The 20,581-nt window shown below is 41.3% G+C and overlaps 1 protein-coding gene across 2 annotated transcripts; it reads left to right on the forward strand.

The window, feature by feature from the left end:
- The first annotated feature begins 225 nt into the window (after positions 1–225).
- LOC308306316 (14-3-3 protein zeta/delta-like) lies at positions 226–20,342 on the forward strand. 2 transcript variants are annotated; one of them, XM_080751239.1, is made up of 6 exons: positions 226–356; positions 1,566–2,024; positions 9,320–9,443; positions 16,849–17,012; positions 17,916–18,011; positions 19,212–20,342. In XM_080751239.1, exons 2-6 carry the CDS (start codon positions 1,731–1,733, stop codon positions 19,284–19,286), a joined length of 753 nt encoding a protein of 250 aa, XP_080607365.1. In that variant the 5' UTR covers positions 226–356; positions 1,566–1,730; the 3' UTR covers positions 19,287–20,342. The 2 variants fall into 2 exon arrangements, with proteins under 2 accessions (XP_080607365.1, XP_080607366.1); XM_080751240.1 differs by having other exon boundaries at positions 268–352.
- The last annotated feature ends 239 nt before the right edge of the window (positions 20,343–20,581 follow it).

The following is a 20,581-nucleotide window of genomic DNA, read 5'->3' on the forward strand; positions in this document are numbered from 1 at the left end:
CCTGCGATGTGGGAGGAGGCGTGATTGGAGGACAATCGCCATGGCAACCCGGTGACGTCTTCTCCCTTGCTCTAATTGGAGGAAACCCCGTGGCCCCAGCTGCAGCCTACCGGTCCGCCAAACTACCCCCTCAAGTCCCGCCCCTTTCCCCCGCGCAAAACAACTACTGGTCGACATTTTGAAAAAACCCCGTCGATCAATTTCTAAAAGAGCTGGCGATTGGACGGCAGCGGCTCGGCCGCGACGCCCCGTTTAGCAAGTTCGGGTGGATTTCAAGGCTGCTGCCGTTCTTTGCCTTTCTGACCAATCTCTCAAATCGGATCAATTTTGTGGAGCAAATTTTGGGATCTCAGTAGGTCAGGATCATTCATCATTCTCTTTATACTTGCACGTTTTCCCCCTTAGAAATGTCGTTACGCTAATGGATTGCTTTATTTGGGGCCAGGCCTGAGCATGCTTTAATGATTTGTATCGGTAGAGTTAAGAGTTACATTTTATTGAAAGGAGTGGCCCAGCTAGCTAGGCTAGCTAGCTGCCTTCCGAGCAACGTTAGTGTGGGTTGTGTCGGGGTGTCTTGTGTCCTGCAGTAGAACGTGCTTCCAATGCGTAAGCTGTATTTTAAAAGACACCTATTTTCCATTTCGACAAAAATAAATTTACAAAAATAATGCCGAGGTTCTTCTGAAATGGTTGAGTTGCTAGCCCGTAAGCGATGCTTGAATCTGTCTCCCCATTCGCATACTGCTCTACATTGTAGAACAGATGCCAAGGATACGTCAGTGATGTCACAGCTTTAGCCTAATTTAGTGCAGTGGTTCCCAAACTTTTGAGCTCGTGAGCCAAACTAGTGAAAACAGAAGATCTACAGGCTTACATCGTGTCGCTTTGCAGATTGTCTATTTTCATTCCTGCTTAAACGTTTGTTTTCTAATTCATGGAATTTCTTAGATTTTTTTTAAATGAAATTGGAGAAAATTGTGTTTAATGAAAAATATATATTTTTTAATAATATTTGGAATAATAATAAAAATATATAGGAAACAAAAAAAGACAAGTGACCCTTTCTTCCTGCGACCCACACTTGGGTCCCGACCCAGTGCTTGGGAACCAGTGATTTAGTGGAAGTGTTTCCGACTCATTCTGGGAACCGTTGAAAAGCGCCGTTTGCACCGTAAGCTGCTTGTATGTGAGGCAATGGCGTATTCCGTATTTTCATTTGACTCGACACTTTTCCTTTCAGTTGAAATGAAAACACGTCATCGGTAACGATCAATAAACCTCGCGTCACTTTCTTTCCCTATTTTGTCGAAATGGTCGGCCGTGGTGTGACATAAGACTACCGCTACACCGCTTCCTAATTGTGACGTCACTTACGCATCCTTTCGTTGTCTTCGTTCCACTCAACTGCAGCTCAATATAGCTTGTTAGCGTCCGTACCAAGAGGGTGCGGACTTTGCTTTGCGATCGCATGATTTTTGTTTTAATCTAATTTAAAGCCACAAATAGATGTAATATGCGAGTTTAATCGGTGCATTTCTAAGCGTATGCTTTCTCTCTCTTCGCAGGTTGTAACGTTCTTGCGGTGTGGAAAATCAACGTTACCAACGACTGTCTGTCCCTTAATTATATTCCATTCCTTGGCAGCCTCACGTTATCCCTGGGACCTTTCTCTTCTTTCCGGGTGAATACTACAGTCGTAGGTGGGAACCAAAAAAATATATAAATAAACTATGGATAAAACGGAGCTTATTCAGAAGGCCAAGTTGGCCGAGCAAGCCGAGCGCTACGACGACATGGCAGCGTCGATGAAAGAGGTGACGGAGAAGGGAGGCGAGCTGTCAAACGAGGAGAGGAACCTGCTGTCCGTCGCCTACAAGAACGTGGTGGGAGCGAGGCGGTCGGCCTGGAGGGTCATCTCCAGCATCGGACAGAAGACCGAGGGCAGCGACAAGAAGCTGCAGATGGTCAACGAGTACCGGGAGAAGGTGGAAGCCGAGCTGCGAGACATCTGCAACGACGTATTGGTAAATAAAAAAAAAAAAAACACTAAGATCTGAGGCAGATTGTACTAAAACAAAATGTCTTCTAAATCCTTCTAAGGTCTTTGAAAAAACGTTTATGTTAGTGGTGCTCAAACTTCTTCATGTCAAGATAAGGACCCTCCCCAGAATATATGTATTTGGCTGCAGAGCCCCATCCAAAAAGATTGTGTTCCAGGGAGCCCCAGAAGCAAGACTTCAAAACCTTAAAAAAAAGATTTACAAAAATCTTATAGATTTTTCAAAAATATAAAATTGAATTGCCAAAGTATGAAATAATGGTTAAAGTGGTTAAAAAATGTAATATGACACAGACACGTTCCAGGTCTTAAGGGTTACTGCAGGTCCTCCTACCTGGGATTTGAACCTGCGTCTTCCGCTTGGCTGTGTTGTAGATGTTGCTTGCAGTTTAGAGTTATGGGCTTCAGGCAGTACTAATCAGCTCTATATTTCCAGCCATTGCAGGTGTACTGTATACTGCCATACAGCTGGATTAAAATAGTTTGTCTGGTTTGCAGCTTAAATATATTTTCCATTGTGCAAAATGAAATCAAAAGGACCTGTTGCAATGTAAAATTGTTGCTTTAATATCCATAGGATCTAATCGTAATTACATAAGTGTTGAGGCTGGTTCCTGTGTAGCTATACCCATCTGTGTTTTATTGTATCGTATATTTACAGCAATACCGCATTATTGTATTGCAGACAGACAAGTTGTACATTGCCATCACATAGCCATTAGTACTAATTGACCAGGATTCGTGGTAGAATCAGTGATGCACATAATTGGTCAGTGTGTTTTCACTACCCCCACACACAACACTCCCCAGTGATCCTTGAGGCTTGTAGGGAAGTGCTAGCACGAGACATCAGTTATTCATCCACTGTGCTGCTCCTTTTGGAATGTCGTGTCTCTTTGCCATTTGCTTGAATTTATAGTGAAAGAAAGGGGTCTTTTTCTGTCAGGCTGTCTTCCATCCAGCAATGACATAGTGATTACTTTGAGTAGAGAAGGAAGAAGCCACATTGTCTCAACAAAGCAGAAAAGCAGTTTGATTTGTCAGACCATGTCTCACATGTACGTATGTATGTATGTATATATGTGTACATATTAGTGTCTAGGGGTGTGTGTGTGTGTGTGTATATATAGAGAGAGATCATGTGTAATTAATTCACACAAATACTAAAGTTAAGTCAAACGTTGACTGTTTAGTCCAGTAATGTGATAAAGGCATTTCCTGTGCTTCCGGCAAGTTCCTCTTATTCTATAAATGTAGCCTTTTCTCAGGCCTGAGATGAGAAGGAAGTATTGTGTAGTCCTCAAACCATTCCTTCCCTTTGGGAATCTGTAACTAGAACAATGGCTTGCAACCATGCGAGGGTGTGAGCTGACAAAAGGTCACAGTGAATATAGCTGCCAGCAAGGTGTGTCTGTCTGGGTGGGGAAGTAAGCAGGCAGCGATACACATTACACACACAGGAAATAATTCTGTAGGGGGGTGTGTGTGGCTTGCCCTGTTTGATGCTGTCACATCTGGCTCATGGGATTCTAATGTGGTTAGCCAGGTGAGAGAGCTCAGCTAACCACTTTTCAACCTGGCATCCCCATTTTGGCCAAGGTATTGTTGTACGTTGAAGCATTCAAAAGATCTTAGAAGATTTTGACGTTTAAAAAGAAAAATAGATACATGTACGAATGTAAGCTTGTAGATCTGACTATTTTCACAATGTGTGGTGTGTATATAGGGCTTAAGTAGTTTTCTCAGTTCTCAGTTCACAAAAATGCAAAATAAAACAGAAAAAAACACACCAATAGTTCACCATTAACTAGTGAAATATGTGCAGCAGTCAGCAGTGATATAAATTATGTATAGGTACACTTGAGTACAATGACTGTTCTGTTCCTATGGGGTGACATGTTTTCACTTGATCAAGCTGAGTAGGGAATAGCACTTTGTTATTTCCCAACCTACAGGATACCTGGTTTTGGAATCTTAGCTGTTCAGTTAGGCTGTATTCCCAGAGCTGTTGGTCTCTGTGCGGAGGGTGGTGGTGGTCCCAGTAGATCAACCTCCCTTCTGGGGGGTGAGGAGGGGTGTGAATGCATGCTCCTGACTCAGCCTATCTCCACCGGTGAGTGTTGACTTTGCGTCTGTCGTTGACTCGTTGCTGGAGGGCATGTGTCAGTCACACCTCATGCCTCGACATGTCTGCGCAGCTCCGTCCTTCTAGCAGTGCAGCTACTAAATCAGCGGCTGCGTGGAGACGGCTGCCAGCCAGCACCCTCCGTTGTGATGGTTCCCCACACTGGAGACACTGAAACTACACGCGGTAAAATTCTCAGTGTTCATTTATCCGATTTGTAACTGCGAGTCAAATGGTCCCTTGCGGGTCCATTTGGTTGTAGCAGTGTCATACTGCCAGCTGAGCAGAGGTTGGACAGCTGTTGAAGCTTCAGAGAGGGAAGCAGCCAGTGGCCATGCTGATTTCCACTTAGGACATCTAGACAAATGGTGTGCGACCTGCACAATTAAATAGATTTGCATCTGGTCACACGCTCTTTTAGAACATGCCAATTAGGGCTGTCACAATTATTACATAATCGTCTAATCGTGATTATTTGACATTATCGTGTCGCATCACGACGCGTTGTGAGCTTGTAGATTGGCTATTTCCACTATCAAAGTTATTTTTTAAGTAGTAAGTTGTCAAATATGTCAGTAATTTCTTTGTATATTTAGGTTATGTGTCATATCTACCATGTACAACTTCAAAGCCCAAAAGCCAAACAGAAATGTAATTATCAACGACAAAAACACAATTAAATCGTTAATCGCCAATTATTTGAGTGACAATTAATCGTCATGTAAAATGTCATATCGTGACAGCCCTAATGCCAATCAAGGCCCAGTTATAGAGCATATTGTTGGAACCCACAAATAGTCCAAATCACATTTTGCTGTTGATTGAGTAAAACAGTATAAATCATTGTTCAGACAAGCATTTATTTCCTGCAATGGTCCCAAGTAGGGACGTTGCATCTGAAGAGAGACCAAGAAAACTGTATATAAAAAAAGACCTGATGTTAAAACGGGTGTCCACAATTTGTTGCACACTAATCTAGGCTGGATTGCCATTCCTAAAAATGGATGTAACCTTGGCACGGCACATTATTTTTCAAGGTCAAACTATCATTTGTTGCCATGGAGATGCCCCACATTGTTCATTATAAATGGAATATCTTCCCAAATTCTCAGGTGTGATGAGTAATGTAAGCCATCCTAGAGAGTAAGGCTTATATAGATCTATTTCAAACTCTTGCCTCGATTACAATCATTGAATGATTATTACATTTCTTTAGTGAAAATGGCAGATTCATGTATACTCACACAAGCTCACACAACATGTGGCATCGCTATCCTTTGTGAGCTTTTTGATTGGCTACTTTGCTGTACACCACCATTGTACAACAAAGTATAATTCAGGATTAAGTGGTTAATCAGACTATCGATTTAGTTCATTATAAAATTATCTATCATTTCTAGACATAAGTTTATTAAACTATTCTAGTAACCAGCGAAATTAAGTTGGTTATTGGTTCTAAATATCAGTTTTGATGTAACTGAATGGCAACTGGTTCCCTACTACAGAACCAAGCGTCATTCGATTTCAGAGAACTCCACTGGTATCACCCTAAGAACGGTACATTGATTTGACGTGACAATGGAGGGAGGGAGGGGGGTTGTTAAATCAGACCATTAGATCAGTTCTTGCTACATGTGTAAAGCAGTACAGACGGAGGCACATTGCCAGTTCAGTTTTTATCCGACGGCATAGGCTAATTCTGGCTGGTGTGCGAGAGTTGGCGGCTGAAATCTGAGCACTGTGTGAATGCATTGTGAGTGAGGCAGCTTCTCTGCAGCCTGTCTGGTGTGCAGTGCATGCAATGGCAGAGGAATGCTTGGCACTTGAAACATGCGCATGCTTCGGCTGAGCTAATCTTTGTGTCAGTAAATGGATGGGGAGTGGCTGCCGGGATTGTGTCTAGGGTTCGGGCATGGTCAGGCCCTTTCCTCCTTGAGTTTGGACTTACAGAGGCTTGAAAAAATATTTTTCTATTTTATTTTTTGCAACCTTCCATTCATTTGGGACATTGAGTCTGGGAATTAAAGGGACACAAAACCTTTTTTACCCCTTTTTAAACTATAGTCCAACAAATACATTAGGCTTACAGTAAGGTATGTTTGAATTAGTGATTGATCCGGTAATGGAATATATCATTATTTTTACGAAACTGAAGAGTTTTTCAATTTCTTAAGTAGTATTTGTTATTTATATATTTGTATACATTTCCATAGTCCATACCAGAAGACATATTCGTTTTGGTTAAAGGACCACTTCACCCATTTTCTACCTATCTTTAAAAATAATTGGTCCTCACTAATGCCAATTATAATATGGTACCAGTTTTGTCTACTCTGTATGTGTCTCAGAGGAGGGCTGAGGACATTTCAGAGACTCTCCCATCAGTGACATCACAAAACAAAATACAAATAAATGGTCCTGTTTGAATACAGTGTTTTTTCTTTTGCTCAGGATTATTGGGTTTGATTTGTGTTGGGAAGCTGCTTCATCTGGGTTGAAATGGTTAACCCATTTAGGCCTAGAATTATTTAATGCTTTAACTATTTGAAAAATAACAGATATACAAGCGCACAGCGCTGCGAGCTTGTAGATCTGTTATTTTTGGGGGAAAAAAAAATCTCTTTTTTTTTTTTCTGCACAATATTTCTTTGCTTTTGGGGGGTCCCTGGAACAACACATTTTGAGTTGGGGGTCCGCGGCCAAATACGTGTCATGTCATTTTGGGGGTCCTTGACATGAAAAGGTTTGAGAACCACTGATTTAGAAGAAGGATTTAGAAGACATTTATAGATTCGGGTCAAAAATATTCAGACTTTCACAAATGTAGCTGATCTACAAGCTTGCAGTGCAGCACTCGGTGCCGTGCTGTGAGCATGTATATCTGCTATTTTTTAATGGTTAAAGCATTAAATAATTCTAGGCCTAATGGTTTAATCTGCTCTCTAAATCGGTTAACTTGACCATAAGCCCTGATTTCACTGACACAGATTATCATAGCCATGGTGCGAGAAAGAAGCATGGCTAAGCCTTTAAACATTGCTCACTGTCACTGCCAGGTCTTTTGACATATTCTTTGTTTTAGCATTTGTGATATTTTTAACAAAAGTAGACGCATTTTTTTTTTTTTTAATAGCCTTGATCTTAGAAAAACACAAATTCATTTCTGAAGTTGTGTATTGCAGTCTGTACGTTGTCCTGCAGTATTGTGACAGTGACCTCACAACTCCGATACTTTGTTGAAAAAGACTTGGGAATATATGGTCGGTCCTTTGCAGAATGAAAAGTCTTCTTTGTACTTTTGAACCCGTGTTTGTGTGAGACCACAAGTCACCACATCACTATGGAGCCTGGGTTCAACTTCCTCAAGGAATAAAGGCAATTCAGAACTTGCTTGCTAAAGATGGAACTGCCTTCTGTTGGAGTCCTGTTTGAATGTTGCTTTTGCTGGTAAAATCAAGTAAAATCACAGAGCTTTAAGTTGACCACTTGGTCATTTTCCTTGTTTAATTGCAGCTTCTTTGACCTTGCCAGTGAAAGAGTTCCTGGAAAGGAAAGGCAATATCACTACAACCTGGCCAAAATAATCATTAATAAGACAAGACTGTGCTATGCAGAAATGACTGAGGAGCATGAGGACTAGGAGCAGTGGTAGTAGCACTGGCCTGGAATCGGGCACACACAGGAGACCTGGCCTGATTGTGGACAACTTGGAATGACTTGAGTTTGAGTTGACGCAGTGCACACTATAGCTTCTCCTTAAACGACCACTGGTCCCAAGCACATGCACTCACTTTCCTCCTGATGGCATGGAATTATACTCATTAATCATTGAGATGTAGGCCCTATACTGTAGCTACAGCATAAAGAATTGAGGGAGGAGTGCTCTCTGGTGGTGGATGGAGGTGAACAGTGATAATCGTGATGCCCACTATGTGTGGTTTATCTACATTTAATGAGTTATATAACATGCTGGCCATTTGAGGGTCCTAATCACTGTTGTAATAAGATCCATACAGTGGGTGACTAACTAAACAGATTCTGTGGAAGGTAATGTAACTATAATAAGCAAATTAAAATGCAGTATCACTGGTTCCGTTATTGTAGCAGTTAATCTTCTATTGGGTATTGGCTCTCTGGCATCCTTGTGTTATTCCACAAAAAGTTAGTAACTTAACTTCGGTCCATTATATCTCTCCTTTAATAACACCATTTGGTATTGTGTTTTATATCTGTTGTATTTGTATCGTTGTTTAGTCAGCTTTACAACAAGGCACAGCTTGTAGGCATTGGGCATTCATTCATGAAATTAGCAACACAGACAAATGTGTGGTATAGCGCTCTCAAAACATTTGTCGAAATGGCCTACAACACTCTCCCACAGTAATAACGAAAAGAAAAAACGACACACACTGGCCATTTTTACACTCATTTTAAACTCTGTCTGGGAAGCCCAAAACAAGAGTGAATGCCAGCAGAACAGTATTTCAGGCCATTTTGGCACATTTTAGGGGGGCACTACAGCTGTGCTGATCATTCCAAGATATACAAGCTCACAGCGCTGCGAGATTGTAGATCTGCTATTTTTGAAAAAGTCGTGAAAATGTGTGCAAATCTTTGAATATATGTATTTTCAAAGTGAACGTTTGTAACTCAAATTTTGCTTCTGGGGGGTCCCTGGAACTAGATATTTTGAGATGGGGCCCCGTGGCCAAATAAATATAATTTTGGGGGTCCTTCACATGAAAACGTTTGAGAACCACTGACATAGTAGTCTCTGAAGAACAGGCTAACTGGGCTCCAGTTAAGTGAAAAGGACCTGTTCTTTGACGATGGCTAGCCAGATTGCTGACATAGAAACATAGGTTTTTCAAAAAACCTTAGAAGGATTCAAAAGACACTTATAGAATCGGGTCAAAATTCTAATTTTCACGATTTTTCAAAAATAGCAGATCTACAAGCTCGCAGCGCGGCACTCGTTGCCGTGCTGTGAGCTTGTATATCTGCTATTTTTCAATAGTTAAAGCATAAAATAATGATACACAATAATGTGTGCCCGTTCTAAATGGGTAAATGTTGCAGTGAGATATTGGATGCCATGCAAAATGACTGATGATGTTGGTCTTTTCTGTCCACAGGGCCTGCTGAACCAACATTTAATTCCAAACTCCAAAAACCCAGAGAGCAAAGTCTTCTACCTTAAAATGAAGGGAGATTATTATAGATACCTCGCCGAAGTTGCCTCTGGTGATGACAGGACAGGTAAGTTGACATGTAGAGATCGCCTTGCATTTGCCATCATTCTTCAGTCCTCCTCTACCTTCCTGCCAGTAGAACTCCGGAATCATTTTGTAAATGCAATTGTCAAAGCCTTCGCAGTAGATCAAAGATCTAGGGAGGGATGCTCCCTCCCTTGAAAGTTAGGAGTTCCAACTTCTTACAGTGTGGTGAGTGATTTGAAATGTGAGTTAACCATAAGAATAATAATCACTGTAATCCTTTTTTTTTACTCTTTTACCGCTTCGGACGTTCCCGTTCGCCCCAATTTTCAACCCAGCTCGTTGCCAATACGGCTCGTTCTTTTTACCTTGTCTGATGACTGTAAGCTGATGTGGGGTCGCGCTGCCGTGTACAGTAAAAACATCTCCCGTAATGCTGCTCTCAAAAATCCACCGCACGTTAGCAATAATGGAGTCCCAAATCACTTCCTGGCTGTTTTCTGTGGATCTGTTCTAGAAAATGCATTTCTATGCTCTGAATGGATGGCAAGCGAAGCGGCCCAATTCAGTCATTCTTTGCATAAGGCTGCCCTCTGCCGCCAGCTCGGCTAAAGTACACATACTGTATGAGCATTGTATTGTAAAAAGAATTAGTTTGAAAATATCAATAGATAATTTTCTATAACATCGCAAAGGTAAGCTGCTTTTTGCTGGCACCAGCCCCAATAAATAAATAATAACATCTGGCAGTAGAACTGTTAACTCTTTGAGTGCCACCCCGTTCACCACTAGAGGGCGCCCAGTGGCCATAGAAAATCCCATAGAGATATGCTGGTATATGCAGAAGCCCTGCAGCCATGACTTGCCTGAACACTTTCCTTTGTGCATGTACAGGAAGAGGATGAAGTTAGCTTGAAGTTAGCTATTGGTTACCAATCATTTTAGAAGCCTTATTTTCGTCAACTTAGCCATGATTAAACCTTGCACACCTCATGCATGGGAAAAAAACAGAGAAGAATGAGCTCTAAAAAATCCAATGCAATCCTGGATTGCATTGAAGTGGATTTGTGCAGTTTGTTCATAGCTTTCAAACAAAAAAATCCGATTGGAAATCCGTTCAGGCATTCTTGAGATAATCGCCATTATGTTTTACATGTTATGTAAACAAACATGGCTGCCCTGTATGTTAGATGGGGTTGTATGGGGGTGGAACATGCAAAATCGCGATTGAAATCATGTTCACTAGATTTGATGGGGTCCAAAAAATTTTTTTTTTTAAAGATTTTAGGCACTCTGGTATGCGATAATATATCCCGAACATATTCGGGATAGGCACTCAATGAGTTAAGATAGTTTTTGGGGCTTTTCTGTCTCGTGACGCGCTGTCAGGCATCAGAGCCTATGTGGTATGCGCCTAGACCACCAGGCCATCGAGCGCCCCAATCACAGTATTCCTTAATCGTATTCCAGGGTTTTTGGAGCGAAATGAGACGCTCCAGTCAGTTTTCGGTTTAGAGCACTGCAGAGTGCAGGTGTCTGTGTCCAGCTGACGCTTGTTGACGCTCGTTAATGTTATCCGCATCAAGACAATTATGCTTCTGCACAGTCAAATAGGACAACATCTAATCTAAGAAGTCCAGATGACAAGAATATGCTTAATAAGGTTAGTGGAATTTAGGACTCAGGCCGATTATAAAATCGTGTGTGTGTGTGTGTGTGTGTGTGTGTGTGTGTGTGTGTGTGTGTGTGTGTGTGTGTGTGTGTGTGTGTGTGTGTGTGTGTGTGTGTGTGTGTGTGTGTGTGTGTGTGTGTGTGTGTGTGTGTGTGTGTGTGTGTGTGTGTGTGTGTGTGCAACAGCGCCCCTCCCTTAACATGTGTGGTCAGAAAAGGTTACTGCAGGCTACGGACACGCAGACAGACCCACACACACGGCCACGTATAGGAGCGTTGTGACCACCGCTCAAAAACGCCTTGTAATTCATGACCTACATTTTCTGAAAAACTTCAAATATTCAAAAATTATAAAAACATTATGCTGCTATATACTGTACATAGCAACAAGAACTCCAAAAGGGGTTCCTGTCCTGAAAGCTAAAGATGTGGGTGAAGATGATGGCCACATTTGATGATAAATCAATATTGTGCATTGAAGATTAGATATCTGTAATGGAAATTGATTTTTAATGTCCCTGTGTGTTTTCATTTGTTTTGAAAAGTAACCTCAAAAGTGTCAATTTTATAAAAAGAAATCTTAATATTTTGATATTTTTACACATTTTCCCCTAAAAAAAATCAATTTTGTTTATTCATACTATCACAGTGATGTTAATAGGTTTTTAATGTAATGAGTCCCGGGACCCAAGAGGGGTCTTTCGGATGAGTCCCAGGGATATTTTATGGGTCCCACAAAAATTCAATGCGTCATGTCATTTTTGACAAAGTGCAGCATTTAACTTGAATTGGTTATTATATGGTTATGTTCATCTTACGTAGAAATGTGTCTGAAAGAAATTAACCACAATTCCAAATCTTACAATTTTAATACTTCCAAATAGTCATGTGACGGTTTGATTTTTTTAATACCGAACCGGTAATATCGGATGTTGACCACTTGGGGGCGCAGATAGAAGCTTTTACCGAGTCTTCATAATGAACAGCCACCTGTTATTTTATATACATCGATAATATATGGATCTTCTCAGTGAGATGATGTCTCCTGTTTGTACTGTTACTGCTTCTATGGAATGGGGGAAATGCTCTGCCGTGCTTGTGTTTGCTCTGCTGTACAGAGAACCAGTGGACTGGGTCAAAAACAGTGGATTGGGGTTGCTTGTAGATCGGCTACTTTTGTTTTGAACGGTTGATCATAGAGGGACGTGCCGCCCCTCTATGGATGCGGGAGGGCAAGGCACAGGCGGCCGCGGTAGTCCGCTGCCCCGGCGGACCACCAAATGGACGGCGCCGCCACGAAAACACTATAATCAAAAAAAAACAGTTAGGCAGCCTAGGCTACATACATACTGTCTCAGATAGCATACATGCTAGACTAGCTTGCTTCCTCCGTGTTGTAGTTGAGCCAATAAAGGTTATTTGACCATGTTCACCACGACGTTAATCGTCGCTATTGTTGTAAAGACGCAATGAAGACCTGTGTGGCTTCTAACACGTTGTCCAATGTCCACCACATCTATAAACAATAGCGCGTGTATCCAGTTGTTATTGAATGAAGAGGACAGGGGGAGAGGAGGCGGGTCGCTGTCTGAGCAGTGAGCAGTGAGCTGCAGTGTAGAGACGTGACGCCCTGCCATACACGTTCTGTGGGGGAACCATTTTTGGTGTATCACCTAACACGCTGTGCCACTATGGTCAGAGAGCGGCCCGGTGCTACGCTAAAACTCAGGCACCCATTGAATTCTGTGACCATGCAGTGGCGCACAAAATGGCGTCGTGGATTCAAAACACAGACTGTCGTTAGTTTTATCGTCTGTTTTAAGACTTTCTACGCGGATGTCATTTGTGTTAATGTAGGGTAAAGTAGCATGCCTTCACCCATGAACAATGGTGGCGTCTGTGGACTTTTTAAAATATTTATTTTTTTCGCGACGTGGTAAATTATTTTAACGTGGACTCCAATGGAGGCAATGCGTCCGTGGGACCCCAGAACAATGACGTGAATGCGTCTCTAGGCAACGTGAATGCGTCAGACGCGTGACGCGCACGTAATGACGTCACTGCTATCATACTATCCTTTTGTGTGGATGTATGTATGCAGAAATTGCTAAAGTAAATATGATGTCTTACTCATGGTGGTTTCTTTTTGGTACATCTTGAAGTGGTAGATCTCAGCTTACATATTGGAATAGTAAGTGCTCACGGCTTGGAAAGGTTGGTTACCACTGTCCTAAAGGGTTCACATAAGTAAGAGCAGTTGATGGTTAACTATTTAATTATATTTTGATAAGACAAAAGCAACTTTGACCCTTTTCCACTGTGTATACATAAAGGTGAGATCTTATCATGTTAAAGGAGTAGTTCACCACCAAAATTGCTTTTTCTATTGATTACTCCTGCCATGGAGACTTGAGTTCAATAATATTTTATTGTTTTTTGTCACATTCCTAAGATAAAATGTTGATTGCGACCGTCAGGGAGCAGTTTACTATGAAAACCTCCACCGGCCGTCCGTCTGTCCGTCCGTCACACCTTTGTGACCATCAACAAACGTCACACCTTTGTTGATGTTTAAATCGAAGAGTCTTGGTCAAATACTTCTGTTGGTTTCTGCACTGATCATTTATACAATTCAGCTGTGTTTGCTCGTGTCATCATGATGAGGTCATAAATCAGCCATGCCCAAATATAGATTTTACGGGTTTACATGCTTACTCAGTTATTCGTTATGTGAAAGTCCTATGACGTCTATGATATCTGACATCATCATACATACATTCCCTTTTATGCCCATAAATGGAGATCCCCTCTGTAGAACCAGCCACTGACATCACTGTAATGTCAGGGGAACCAAATCCCTTTTATGCCCATATATGGAGATCCCTGTGATGCCAGGGGAACCAAATCCCTTTTATGCCCATATATGGAGATATGGAGATCCCCGTGTTGCCAGGGTAACCAAATCCATTTTATGCCCATATATGGAGATCCCTGTGATGCCAGGGGAACCAAATCCTATTTACGCCCATATATGGAGATCCCTTATGTCATCAATATTAAGCCCATATCTGTGAATATCTTTGGGTACCAGATGTCTCCATATATGGTTAAATGGTCCGATATACATCACTGGCCAGAAGACCAAGAAATGGTGCAACCTCGCCCTTTGCTTTTCTCCCTATAGGCATCTTACTGGTAGGTAGTTTAATGAGGAATGCAGTATGGTGGTAGGTAGGTAGTTATGGCCTTTGATGTAAGATTTTCACTTTCTAGGATAACTATATTTGCTATTCCCAGATGATGACCTTTTAGGGTACCCCTCATGCCCATATATGGAGATCCCCAGGCTTTACTAATTAACATAGGTTTTATGCCCATATATGGAGATCATTGTCCCAATGTCATCAGATATATGGGCATAAATGGACACAGGCAAACTAGATGGGCTGTATGGATATCCAGATGTGTGATGTAAGTGTTTTATTCCAAATGTGGCACCCCACAGACATATTTCCAGAAACAAAATCCCTTTCATGCCCATATATGGAGATTTCTGATGTCATCAATCCCAGGCCCTGTAAAAAACATGGTTGCTATGGTATGAGCAACTTATGTCTCCATATATGGAGATTCAACTTCAATGAGTAACCATGGCAAACTGTCAACTGCCCGTATGTCTTGATAATTGGTAAAACAAACTTTTGGCCTATTTGTGGAGATAAGCGACCAACGGTCGCTTATCTCCCGATTAGGGAGTCTTACTGGTTATAGAAATATTATTGATTTCGGATGGGGTCCTCATCCGGAATCAATGGGGTAAATTTATTGTAATCACATTGGGGGTGAACTACTCCTTTCAAAAGCGGGAAATTGGTTAGAAACAGGTCGTTGCATCACACTTACACGACTGCAGAGCCCCTATCTTATAGAATGGAATGATTGCGAGTGGGTGTCAGCCCACTGTGTTGGCTTCCAACCTCCCATGGGGACACACATTATGTAACACAAGAGTTCCTTTGCCCTGCGTGTGTGTGTGTGCTGTGCTGTACTGGTCTATATTCGTGTTACTTTTAGATGCATCTTCTCTGATCATAGGGAAATCAGTGTGCTGCTAAGTAGAGCTGCAGCTATCATATATTTTCTTATAGATCCTTTTTACTAGGTGAATAATTGAGAAACTCTTGGGATTCTTTTGTTTATTTGTTAATTGTTTATTTGTTAATATATCAACAAATATTTGATTAAAAAAATATTTGAATTGATATTATAAAAAGAATAAACACATTTGTACGATAACAGTTGCAGTTCTATTGGACTGTCTTCACTGTCTATTTGGGCTACTATATTTAAAGAGCCACAGGCCTACAGAATGTTGCAAGTTGGGAATGCATGCCATGCCCCACCCGGTTATGCAATACCGTTGTCAGAGTACTTGCTGTACCTGTTGTACCCAGTGCCATATCTGCGGACACTTCTTGCAATGCCATCATGCAATTATGGGTTGGGTATGGTTGGCCGACCGGGAAAGCCCATGCCTACATCCCACCCAAACACACAGAGATTTGATGGGTCTTCCACAGACGTGAGGACAGACAAGAAATATACAGATATTTAATATTTGTGGTTTTTGGTTCTCTGAAACCATTAGTCCGATTGAATTCCTACTCGGCACTGCACAGTGCACACCCCTGTCAGCTTTTGTGAATTTATAGATGGAAGAAGATTGAATACTTAATTAGTCAGAAATGTAAACAGCTCAAGGTACAGTCAGACAATTAGGCTAAAAGGATAACGCAAAAGTCCATTGTGGTCCCATGTATTCAATTCATCAACATAGCATAAAAATAACAAAATAATACATGTCAACAACAAATTACAAAACACTACAAAACAATATGTACAAAGGAGAAAAAGGAAGATGTATCGGCTGTGAATGACATCACCTTTTTATGGGATGGACTAGTTGGGAATTATGCAAGTTGTCATTGTCCCTTTTATGTCCAAATATGGAGACCCCTCGTGTCATAATATGCCTTATATGTACATATTGGTCAGATCAATATATGGGCATATCGGTTGGACCAGCAGTTGTGGACAATCGCCAATCTGACTGACAATCAGTGTGCACTGCACTCCCACAGGTCCTTGGACATGCTGACTCGAGTTAATTTGAAGTCGGTCAGCCAAGCGGTTCTCGAGTTGCGAGTAGGACAGATACGCACACTTATATGCATGCAGATAGAGAAATGTATAGTAAAGGTGGTTGCACACTGCTGCGTTTTTCGTTGCGAAATGCGTTTTTCAGGGCAAGGAGAGAGAGGGAGATAGAGAGAGCAAGGGACTGAGTGGTGCGCGAAACGGGCGGCAGTGTGCAAACGTGACTGACATAACGTGAGGTTGATTTTTTTATTTGCGTTCTCCGAAATTCACTCCGATATTCGGCCCGAAAAACGCAGCAGTGTGCAACCAGCTTTAGATGTACAAACAACATGATATGAATGCAAGTTCTCAGAAATCTGTATTGTGTTCAACATTGTAGACCCCAGCTGATGTTTAATCTTGGTTTTCTAGGATTGCCTGTCTGTCAGTTAATTGGTTGAGATATTGCATTACTACTTTGATCAAAAGAAAATGTTAACGTAGCATGATCTCAGTCATCACCTCCAGTTATATCACTTGGTTATCATGCTTTAATCATGCCAAGATTTTACACCCTTGTACATGCATTCAATTACTAATCATCAATGTCCTCTATGCTTCTTTTGTTTTGTCCCTAGCGACCATTGAAAACTCTCAGGAAGCTTACCAGCAGGCGTTTGACATCAGCAAGGAAAATATGGACCCCACACATCCCATTCGCCTGGGCCTGGCCCTTAACTTCTCTGTGTTCTTCTACGAGATTCTCAACTCCCCAGACAAAGCATGTGGATTGGCCAAACAGGTTGGCAAGCGTTCTTCTTTCTGCCATACCCATATCTAGGGAGAGGACAATATGAAAATGGCATGTCACGCTATATTGTGGCAAAAATAATTGTGATTGACGCTATTATCACACTATTCAAAATATGCTTAAAACTCAAAATGGCACTTTTGAACCACTTGAATCCCCAAGATCTCTATTCTGGGGGAATTGTTTGTCAATAATAGCCGATCTACAAGCTCACAACGCGCTGCAACGCATTGTGAGCTTGTAGATCTGCTATTTTTGGCTATCAATTTGCGTAGAGTGAAATAAGACCGAATGCGCTCTTTACAGGTCAGTTTTATCAAGTAAGAAGGTTTAATTGGTAAAGAATTTGCAGCTCAACAAAGGTTAATTAATCCTAGTGACAATTTCACAATCAATTAAAATGCATGTGATACGATTATTGTGAGCGTTCTATCACAATAAAACGATTATCATCCCATCCCTACCCATATCACTGTGCCATATCACTGTCTAATCTAAGGGTAGGAGGGGGGAAAAAAGGTTGAATCTTTAAATCTGTTATATAAATGAACTTGTTCAGCACAACTATATAAGCTAAAATTGCAATTTTCTTCCTGGCTGAACTCTAAACGTATATTAAATTGTCATCACACTGACTGGGCACCATTTTTTTAATTACAGAATTGCATGTCCATTTTCCTTTGCCTACTTTCTTTCCCTCAGTGAAGACTGAGGTATATGTGGAAGTAAATATGTAAATAAAATGGTCAGCAAGACAGTTTGACTGAGAAAATCCATTCATTTTGAGCAGCATGTGATGTGAAGTTATGGGTGAAGTGCTTTTGTTGAGGAAGTCTTTGAAGTTTGCGTTGTCCTCAAAGTTCACATTTACTTTTTTCCTCCTTTGGCTAACAGGCATTCGACGACGCCATTGCAGAGTTGGACAAATTAAGCGAGGAGTCCTATAAAGACAGCACTCTCATCATGCAGCTCCTCAGAGACAACCTGACAGTCAGTCCACTCCTCCTGCTCTCATGCACTCACATGATGCATACATGATCATCACAGGGACACACTTGTTTGTTTACATCTGTTCAGTAAATGGCAGTAGTCTGTGGACAGTTAACAAACCCATAAGACCTGAGTCTGATTCCTACAAATGCCTTCTAAATCAGTTCTCACACTTTCCAGACTTGTCAAAAATGTTCAAAGATTAGCAGATGTACAAGCTTGCAGCGTGGCACAAAGTGAAGCGCTGTGAGCTTGTGTATCTGCTATTTTTGAATGGCCAATGCAAAAACCTAAAATGACACAGATGCTTTCCTGGATTTAATGTGCCACTGCTTGTAGTACGTTTGTTGCTTGCATTCTTAGATTGTCTTGATTCCCCATTTTCCTCCCCACATTGATCCAAAGTGACTGACTATGGGGTCTATTAGGCAGAAATGCCCCTGTCGTTCAGTTTCCCCAGCAGAACCCACCCATGTGTAACTAGTTGTCATTACAAACGCATCCATGCCTGGGTTGTCCCACACGAGCTGCCACAGTCTCATAAATCATGTTTTGGGGTGACCATTCGGCACAACTGCCAATCAAAGTGACTATACTCACAGCGAGTCTTGTCTGGGACTTGGCAAAACGCATAACAGCATAACATCTGTTAAGCAGAGTGTGGCGGCATGGATGTGTGTGTAATGTGTAAACTAGTAACACATTCATGAAAAAATAAACTTGACCGCAACAAATAGTGTAAAAGCGATATGGGCTCCACTCGAAGCTATGAGGGCTGCTGGGGAAACTGGACGACGGGGGCATTTCTGCCTAATAGACCCACCCCATGGACAGTCATTAAGGATCAATATAGGGAAATGGAGTTGTGCTTTTTATTTAAATGAAAAAAAGATGGTATTTTAATTTGCATTAAAAAAAATAAGATAATCCTCTACCAATGTTTGCTATTATGATCCATATTGAGATGAAAAGTAGGAAAATGAACCTAGATGTAATTTAGTGCGGAGTTGTCATTTAACATTTTCCTGACAAGCAAGTCATCTTATGCATATAAAGTATACAAATGAATGCCCTACTTTGCTACTTTTGAGTGACACTGTAGTATGTACTGTAGATATCAGATTATACGCAGACACAGTGTTAGGAAGCACACTTACTGCCTTGGACAAATGGCTAATGTTGTGCGTTTTCTTCTTTCAGTTATGGACATCTGACAATGCTGCCGACGAGGGTGAGGGCGGAGACGCAGGAGAGGCCGGCGAGAATGAGAACTAAAGCCCGATGCCAGGGTCATCTCCAAAAACTACAAATAAAAACAAGAAAAAAACTTTTTACACATCCTTCATTCCTTATTGCTCCACTTAAAAACATTCTAGCAATCAAACCCATTATTGAAAAAAGAAAAAAAGAATGCTGTGTATGAAATTAAATTAAACTGGTCTTTTCACAATGCAGATTTGGTTGGGGGGGAAAAAAGACATTGGAGAAAAGAGAAACCCGCCATTCCCCTTGATTTGTGTTCTGTCTTGGCCTTCCATATGTGCAGTTTCTGCTGTAGAAGAATATTAATAGCTTTACTTTGTATCACAATCCTAGTCCAGATTAGAAGGCGAAGAGGAGAAAAAAAAAGAAATTGGGCCCTGTTGAATAACTGGAAACCCAACTCCCATCAAGTTAAAAGTTCAGAGATTTATTATTTTTGTTTTCCGTTTCAATAGGGTCAAATGTTTGTTAGATTTGAGAAATAGTTCCCCAACCCCCTGTCCGTCCCGCCATCCCATTTAGTGTGTCTGTCTCTACACAGTTATGTGGTACGGTTACAGCTGCTGAAGTCCAACTTGAAACAAACATTTTAGTTCCATACTGCAGGGAAAGCCAGTGCACTGGACTCGCTGGCACCAGCTGGCACCACACAGCCAGGTGGTGCCCATTGGTTAAATTCTCACCTTTCCTCCTGGTTGCGATGCCACTCTTTCACTGAAGCATGCCTGTGTTGGTGGGTGGGTGGGGGTGGGATTGCTGAGGTTTTTGTCAGACAAAATACTGGGACATTTTAATAAGATGGTTATTCTGTCATGCATGTCGTTTCAAATATTACACTGGAATGGGAATAAAGCTATAATCCACACCTAGTACAAATGACCGGTTTAGTCCTTTAGTCCAATGCAGGTTTGTACACAACATAAAGAGGGTGTTTGCTTAGTCCAGTGATTGTCATTAGAGATTTGGACCACTATTGTGTTTTGCCAATCATCGATTGTAGTCCCCAAAAGCCTTGTGGAACTGTTTGATGCCCTATGTATCAGCTATGTAACATGAATAAAACATTTTATAAACCAAGTCATTGTCTTTCTGTTGTGTTGCCATCTAGTTTGTGCAACCCCACCATAAATTGTTCACCAAAAAGTGAAACAAATCATTATGACACTTTAGATTTACAGGGATTTTCTTTGCATACATATAGTAGTTCAGCACTCTTCATTACATTATCCTTTGACACATCTTTGAGAATTGAATACACAGGACCACAATGGAAACAAGCCCTTGGGTCTTTTTGTGTTATCCTTTTA

This window comes from Nannobrachium achirus (genome assembly GCF_963921795.1).
Source record: "Nannobrachium achirus genome assembly, chromosome: 20".
NCBI classification, from domain to species: Eukaryota; Metazoa; Chordata; class Actinopteri; order Myctophiformes; family Myctophidae; genus Nannobrachium; species Nannobrachium achirus.

What these genes read in the sequence shown, in the direction of transcription:
- LOC308306316 (XM_080751239.1), top strand. Translation starts at nt 1,731, where the DNA reads ATGGATAAAACGGAGCTTATTCAGAAGGCCAAGTTGGCCGAGCAAGCC. An exon ending in ACATCTGCAACGACGTATTG is followed by an intron (nt 2,025 to 9,319) that starts GTAAATAAAAAA and finishes TTCTGTCCACAG; the next exon opens with GGCCTGCTGAACCAACATTT. An exon ending in CTCTGGTGATGACAGGACAG is followed by an intron (nt 9,444 to 16,848) that starts GTAAGTTGACAT and finishes TTTTGTCCCTAG; the next exon opens with CGACCATTGAAAACTCTCAG.